The 7859-nt window shown below is 44.1% G+C and overlaps 1 protein-coding gene across 2 annotated transcripts in view; it reads left to right on the top strand.

Annotated features, from left to right (window-relative positions):
* Positions 1–876: 876 nt before the first annotated feature.
* The window catches only part of TMEM65 (transmembrane protein 65), a 28460-nt gene continuing 21477 nt past the window's right edge, over positions 877–7859 (top strand). For both annotated transcript variants that reach the window (XM_041407531.1, XM_041407530.1), the window contains exon 1: positions 877–1275. In XM_041407531.1, coding sequence (XP_041263465.1) covers positions 957–1275 — 319 coding nt within the window. In that variant the 5' untranslated portion in view covers positions 877–956. The remainder of the gene's footprint in view (positions 1276–7859) is intronic.

Genomic DNA, 7859 nt, shown 5'->3' with positions numbered 1-7859 from the left:
ATAGTCTAGGTAAGGCACCTCTGTTTACCATGAGATCTTTGTCTTTATACCATATATTAACTCTGCAGCCATGGAAACGGAATGAAAATGCTGCTTTTTCATGCCAAGTTAAAACCTTCCTTCCTCCTTAAAACTTTCCTTTCCTTAAAACTTTGCCTTCCTCTGAGAAGGCAGCAGATCCCCCTGGCTGAAGAAACCACCTGGATGGACATCAATAGGTCTGCTACCTTTGGTGTTCAAGAGCTAGAGATACAGCAGTAAATTCTGAGTGCCTTCGGAAGTAACTTTCGTATTAAATGAACTAGGCATAAAATATGTGAGTCTCTTGTGCTTGGGTAGGTTCTTCGCGGTCTAATTACAATATCTAACACAATTTGAATACAGTGTTTTGAGAAAACAGAGAACAATTGTGGATTAACCCAACGGATGGTATTTGTAGCAGCGAAGCTAAGAGAGGTTTAAAAAACCTTAAAAAAACCCTTCTTTAAAGCCACCTCTGTTTCCTCAAGATATAAATTCTGTCCTGAATAGGTGTGGATTTTTTTTTTTTTTTTGGTTTTTTTTTTGGTTTTTTTTAATAACTGTTCTGGGTGTGTCAGGCAGAATACCTGCCAATTAATTTAAAAGAATACAACCACTATATGCAAGCGAAGTGTACCTAACCTAAAACCGGATGATGCAACACCGCAATACTTTAAGGCAAGGGCCTGGAAAACGGGAAAGACAAGCGAAACCTCATTTCTGTTGCCCTGCTAAGCTGCGGGAGCCTGGCGCTGCGAGAAGCGCTGTGAGGTCTCTCAGGCACTCCAGCAGTGGGTGCCAGGGAAGGCTTTGGGAAGGAGCGCTGCCCACGCCCGGCGCTCGGAGCCCGCCGGGCGCTGCCGCCCCGGCGCGGCCCGGGCGACTCGGCCGCGGGCGGTTCTGGCGGCCCGAGCGCCGCGCCCTTCCCCGGCTCCATGTCGGCGTGGCTCGGCCGGGCGGCGCTGCTGCTGGGGCGGCCGGGGGGCCTCGCCGCCGTCCCCTCGTCCTGCCTGGGCTCGCTGCGGGGCCCGCGGTGCTGCTGCCGCCGCCGCCTGGGGAGCCTGCGGGGCGGCGCCGAGGGGCTGCTCCTCCCGCGGGGGTCGCGGGCGCTGGGCACCCACCCCAAGAAAGAGCCGATGGAGGCGCTGAACACAGCGCAGGGGGCCCGCGACTTCATCTATAGCCTGCACTCCACAGAGCGGAGCTGCCTGCTGCGGGAGCTCCACCGCTTCGAGTCCATCGCCATCGCCCAAGGTGAGCCGCGACCCGCCCCGAGCCCGGCTGGGGGTGGGAGGGCCGGGCCGGAGCGGGGGCTGAGCCTCCGAACTTTGGGGGTCCTCCCGCCCTCGCCCAAGCGACTCCTTCGGGCGAGTAGGAAACTCCAGCAGAAGGAGGCATCGAGACGCGCTCGCCCCTGTGTGTTCGCGTAATTGGGTGTAAATGAGGCACAAGACCTGAAATTTAGTTTCCAGAAGCATCCGCAGCCACTTTGGAACTTAAATCAGTCAGCCCAGTGTGCCAAATCCTCGGTGGGTCTGTCATCTCACCCGGTGTTTCAGAGAGCCACGGGTGGCCATTTTTCGGAATGGGAGTAGGAAAGTGTGTCTGATAAAATCCTCCTGACACCAGGGCAGCAGTAAATTGATTTCAGACCTCTTAAGAGACGCCGGGCTGCTGCTGCTCTGCGAGCTCATTCATGAGTTACACTTCCCTGCACGGAGAGCTGCCGGCGCTGCTTCTTGGAAGTGTCGGTTCTCATTCGGGAAGGTGTGTGTGTGCTGGGAAGGTTTACAGATGTATCTCTGAATACAGGGCTATGCAATGCCAATTAAAGTAATTCACTGTGATTTTTCTCATCTGATCCAGCTGTTCTTGCCAACTTGACACTATTCTTTAAACAAATCAAAACGTGACAAAACCAAATCCTCTTAATTACAGCCTCCTTACTTCTAGTTCTGATCCTCGGCTGTAATTTACAATCCCTATTGCATCGAAGATGATAGCGGGTACTTAAGAGATCAGTGTGCATTTGATCTAGGCCTCTTTGTGAATTTGATAGTAGCGTGCCCTTGGAAAGGGCATTTCTGTGTCTTGTGGCTTCTCTGTAGATGTCTGGAAGAAAATTTGGGTAGGCAGAGAACAGGTCTGAGGGTCAGCTGTAAAAGTGTTCCTTTTGTGAAGAGACAGAACCCTTTCAGGTATCTCTTTGGTTTTGTTTGTAGCACACTTGCATATAAACACTAGTGTTTCTAGTCTAGTTTTCTAGAGCTAGAGTAGTTCGCTTAAATGCCTCATTTTGGGAGCAGCAGCGCTTCTGTTTTACAGTGAATCAGTTTTGTTTTACAACGCAGAGAGTAGAATGCTTTGAACTATAAGTTGACACTAACTTTTGAATACTAACAACTAATAATACTCTTCCCATATAATCCTTCTCAGTGTCTGAAGGGTTCTTGCCATGAGGTTTTTGTGTGAGTTTCTGTCTCATCGGTTATTGCTCAGGTTAAATAGAATGGAACTGTGTACCTGGAAGATCGTGTGCTGGATATCAAAATGAGATTTCAAAGTTTCGGTATAGTGTCTCAACTTTTATACAGGTGTAAATCAAGAGATGGTCATATTTAATATCTTGCTGTTCAGATACTGTTAGTTATAATGTGAAAGTCTGTTGTGTAAAATGCTGTGACTTTCTGATGATTCAGGATGTAGAAGCAAAGTAACAGTAGCATTAGTTTGCGTTTAGACATTTTACTGCATGGGAGTTTATTAGTTGGTTTTAAGTTTATTCCACTAGTGGAAATTGTAGTTCACTTGTGCCTGAAACTGTAATCATTAATCTTGCTGGAGAGATTGTTTCAGCAAAATCTCAGTTGTGGGCTTAGTAGTCTCATATGTAAGGGCTGCATAAAGTGTTGTAGTGCCATCGGACCTCATCCTTGGAGTCAGATTGTTGATCTGCCGATCTAGCTTGATAAGACTTTTTTTGTAGATAACCTTTTCCTTTAGCCAGCTCTATTAATGGGATGTTTTTACAAGACTGCAACATGGTAACAGCTTTCAGCTTTTACCTATAAGAAATTTTGTTTCTTCATGTGTTACGAAAAAGAAAAATCATAACTGAAAAGGGCTTCTAGTAAGTCTGTTAAATAGAAATTGGAGAAAAACCCTATCTTGAATTTATTGCCCAAAGCCGTTTTCTGTAGAGGATTGGTATTGAAAGAATTCAGATTTTGTGTGAAGAAGGTTAGAGAGGTGTTGGATATGTATCATTAATCTCAACACTGGGGAGTGCCAAGGTGGATAGAAGGGCTATACTTGAAAGAGAATTAGAGACTTTTCTGAGCTAGGTATTTGTATTCTGTATTTAAAATGCTTCATTATGTTTAGAAATATTTTGTATGGTTGCTCTTTCCTGCTGTTGAAATGGTGACTGTGTAGCAATGACCTGAATAGGTACACAGGTTGTGAGTAGCAGATGAGGGGAGAGCTATTTGTGCCTTGCTTTCCAGGTACTTTCTCCAGTTGACTTGTGTCACTTTTGATCTTTACAAATCATGAGTTCAGTCAAGACAAAACTGTTTTTGTGATGTTGGGTTTTATATCAATCCTCTCGTTCGTTGGCAGCATGCTGTAGCTCCCAGCAGCTGATTCCTCAGCTGAGGTCCCTGGTTGTATTTTTGTGTTGATTTCCAATGAAAGTGATCCAAATGCAGCCTTCAAATTCTCTTCTTTACTGCTTGCATAAATTCCCGTGTTCTGTTTGAGTCTGAAAAATCAGTCTCTCCTTGATCATGAAATGCCTATTAGTTTTGCTACTCTGCTTAAGCTTGTTTTGTGCCTGTGATCTTTTCATAATTCTTTATGGAAAGGGAGGTGTTAGTCCATACCCTTCTTAACACAGTCCTTATTGGGTTAAGTTTTGACCTTCTTCCTTCACTACCTCTTCTGTGCCCTAACAGACCCCATATCAGCTAGGGGAGGCTGTCAGCAATATGGGGAGACCTGGGCACATCAAGAACCAAATGGGGCAAGTTCCTCAGCCCATTCCCAGGCCTACCACCAGAAGGATGCAGTTCCAGCAGCTAATTGCCCTAGCAGGAAATATGACAGGACACACTATCTGTGGCCTCCGCTAATGGCAGAGGCTGCGGGGAAACCCATCCTTTGCTGCGGCTGCTACGCTGAAGGACGGTCCTCAGGTAGGTGAGCTGTAGCTGTTACCTGTAAGTTAGGTGAAACTTAAAACATCTTTTTGAAACTTAAAACATCTGGTTGTGCTGTAGTCGTGGAAACTGTAGGTGGGGAGAGGTTTGTGAGTATGTTCTGCCTGCCATCACCTTGTCACCTGTATTACCTGCAGGTTTACGGAGCTTCCAGATACCGGGCACTAGAGGTCGGTTAAGCAGCTTAGTTTACGAACAAACACTGACTGAAATTCGGCTGTTTGTTGTAGTGCTTCAGAAGACAGAACTCTGTCTGTGAGAATGTGATGGCTGAGAGCTGAAAGCCTGAGTTTAAATTCATAGATGTGTTTTGCGTAGTAGAAGCTGGGGGGAAGACTGTGAAACTGAATCTTGATAGAGTAGTTCTCAGAAAATATTTTGAAAAGCGTCCTGATTTAGACTGTAATCTGTATCTTACTATCTTAAAATTTAGTCAAAACCTCACTGAGCTGTTCTTTCTGAAGACAGCTGCAAATCCTTTCTTGTCTGGATTTAGTTTTCCTTCTGCATTGAAGTCTTTAAGTTTTTTGGATTTTTTTTTTCTGTTTTGAACCTTGGAAAGATGAATAGTGTCCCATTTTCCCAGGAACACCTTTGAAACAAAGCTTTTAAATTTTAGCTTGTGTTCCTGGTAAGCATGTCAGCCACACCCAGCCACACTGGATAGAGATGATACATGTGGAACTGAATACAAGTAATTTGTATGTTTGTATTTTCATGGTTACAGGAACACTGAAGTAGCATGTAGGCCAGTTAATTTCAAATGTAATAGTCCTGCTGTTTCTAGAAGTGGTGCCCCATAAACAAGGCTTAGTTTTGTTGGCTTCAGATAATCATATTTCCCTTGTTTCTTTCTTGCATGGTGGAGATGAAAGTAAAATCTTTCAGAAAATATTGAGAATGATTCAATGCTTCTGACCTTCTGTAGCAATATTCCATTGACAAAAGTGGAAGAAGATGGAACTTCTGTCTTAAGGAGCTTAGATTTAGGGTTTCTACCTTTAGTTTCCAGTGTATGATATGAGATGATTCATGAAAGATGCAGTTGTAAGCAGAGCAGCAAGACTGGTAATAAGGTGGGAAAATACTAAAGGGTTTGACTTTAAGTAGGAACTATTATCTTGGCATTTTTGCTGTGTCTGTATTGCTTCCTAGGGTACTATGGGTCTTTTATGTGTTGCTTTTCAATATCTTGAGCCCAGATGTAACTACTTTTCATTAATATTACTAACACAGTATTAATAACACAGGTTATCTAGGGCTTCTAAGAAATCTCAGGTCTTGACAGTGAGAGAATCCTTTATTTTCCCGTCTTTTATTGCGAAGATGGGAAAACAATTCCTGTTTTCCTATCTCTGTACATATACATAAAATACATGTGTGTATAAAATACATAAAATAGATGCTTTTAGTATATAATGTATGTACATTGTATATTGAACACAATTGCTTGAAAGTACCCAGTTCCATTTAATATTTTTAGTGGAAGACTTTTGTGAAATGATTGCTAAATAAAAGGTCTTTTGAAGTGGAATTTCATCTTCCTCTGCCTGGTGAGGTCGTGTATTATCTGCAAAACACCATGCAAAAACACCATAGCAATGAGTCTTGACAACTGTTTTTGTCATTTAATTTGCAGGCTTTGGAGAATGCAGTTTCTAGTGAGATTCTCTTTGAAGGCACTGGGATGTCATACCATTCATAATATTCCGAGATACATAAATAATCTGACCAAAATGGTGCTTTCTGATAGAAAACTGTTGATAAGTTCAAATTACTGCATCTTGTTTTTGTTAAAAAAAAAACCAAAACAAAACCAAAACTGTAGCGTGCAGATAAGGGGCTCCACCTCCTTGCATTCAGTTGGGCTGACAGCTGGTGCAGAATCTCAGGGAATTCATAAGGTTTTAGCTATTGCTGGGTGAAGTCGCATTTGGTGTCAGAAGTAACCTCGCTGGCTTATGTTCTGGTGTTAAATTTATGAGCTCCCCAGTTTACTAGAGTAGCTTAGGGAGTGTTTGAGCCTATGTGCCTCTACTTCCACAGATTTACAAAGAAAGTTAATTCAAAAGACGAAATGTCATCATAGACGAGTGGATTTCTCTGAGGTTTTTGGACACTCTAAACAAGTCTCCTGTGAAAAAGATTCCCTCTGTTGTATGAGTCAGATGCTTCTTGCTGATATGAACAAACTGCTTCATCTGCCATGGTGGTTTAGGACTGCTTGGATTTTAGTGCCTCTTTTTGCTAGAACTGAATCTGTGCTAACACAGCAAAGCATAATTCCATCCTTCTGGAAGTACTTGTCTTGTTTGAAGAGTGATTTCACAGTGCAAGTGTGAGGTTTGTGGTAAGCACTGCCCTCAGCCCCTGAGCTGGGCGAACAGGAGCTGTTCATGCTGTTGTGCCAGGTACTGTGGCACCTGGTGGGGACAGTTGTCTCTTCCTCTCTCCTTCACACACCCAGCACATGCAGGTCAGTGCCACGCTGTGTGTGGAGCAGTGTCATCTACTTCTCTCTCCCTTGCTGTGACCTAGGGCAATACATTTTTTTGACTCTAGCGTTTGACTGCTATTCTAGGAAAAGGTCTTCTGGCAGACTGCTGGCAAGTGTCTAATTCACAAGTTTGAAGTGCCCTGTCAAACTGGTAAAATGACAAATCTTGCCAGCTTGCCTGTGAGAGTTCCTTTATGCTCTCAGACCATTGCAGTCTACAGCAGGACTGTTACTAATTTCACCCCTGTGTCAAAAATACTATGTGGTGAAAGAAATACTGTGTTTCAGATGAAAGGATGAGCTACATTTTGCTTTTGAAACTTTTTTTTTTTTTTTTTTTTTTTTTTTTTTTTTTTAATGTATCCCCCATCTCCTGCCCCGGGTGTTGGAACTCTCTCCTGAAGGCAGAGCGCAGAAGGAAAAGTGCTGCTGAGGCTCTACTGATAATTTTCATTAACATCTGAACCTCATGAATCACAGACTCATAGAATATCCTGAGTTTAAAGGGACTCACAAGAGTCATCGAGTCCAGCTGCTGGCCTGGCATAGGACACCCCCAAGAATCACACCATGTGCCTGAGAGCATTCCCCAAACGCTTCTTGAGCTCTGTGATGATTGATGCTGTGACCACTTCCTTAGGGAGCCTGTTCCAGTGCCCAGCCACCCTCTGGGTGTGGAACCTTTTCCTAATATCCAACTTCAGCCTTCCCTGACATAAGTTCAGACCTTTCCCTTGAGTCTGCCACAGAGGAGAGATCAGCATCTGCCCCTCTGCTTCTCTGGGCTGAGTAAGTTTGGGATGTTCAGCCTGGGGAAGAGAGGGCTCTGAGGATACCTTGTAGCACATTCCAGCACCTAAGTGGGGCTTACAAGCATCCTGGAGAGGACTTTTCACAAAGACATCTAGTGATAGGACAAGAAGGAATAGCTTTGAAGTAGAGGAGGGTAGGTTTAAACTAGCTGTTAGGAAGAAATTCTTTACTACCGGGGTGGTGAGACACTGGCATAAATTGTCCGGAGGAGCTGTGAGTGACCCTTTCCTACAAGTGCAGGTTGGATGGGGCTTGAAGCAATTGGGTCTAGTGAATGTGTTCTGTGGGGTTGGAACTAGATGATCATT

The sequence above is a fragment of the Onychostruthus taczanowskii genome, unplaced genomic scaffold (genome assembly GCF_017590055.1).
Source record: "Onychostruthus taczanowskii isolate IOZ18803 unplaced genomic scaffold, ASM1759005v1 scaffold27, whole genome shotgun sequence".
In the NCBI taxonomy this organism is placed as follows: Eukaryota; Metazoa; Chordata; class Aves; order Passeriformes; family Passeridae; genus Onychostruthus; species Onychostruthus taczanowskii.
This window is presented reverse-complemented; position numbering and strand designations above follow the sequence as displayed.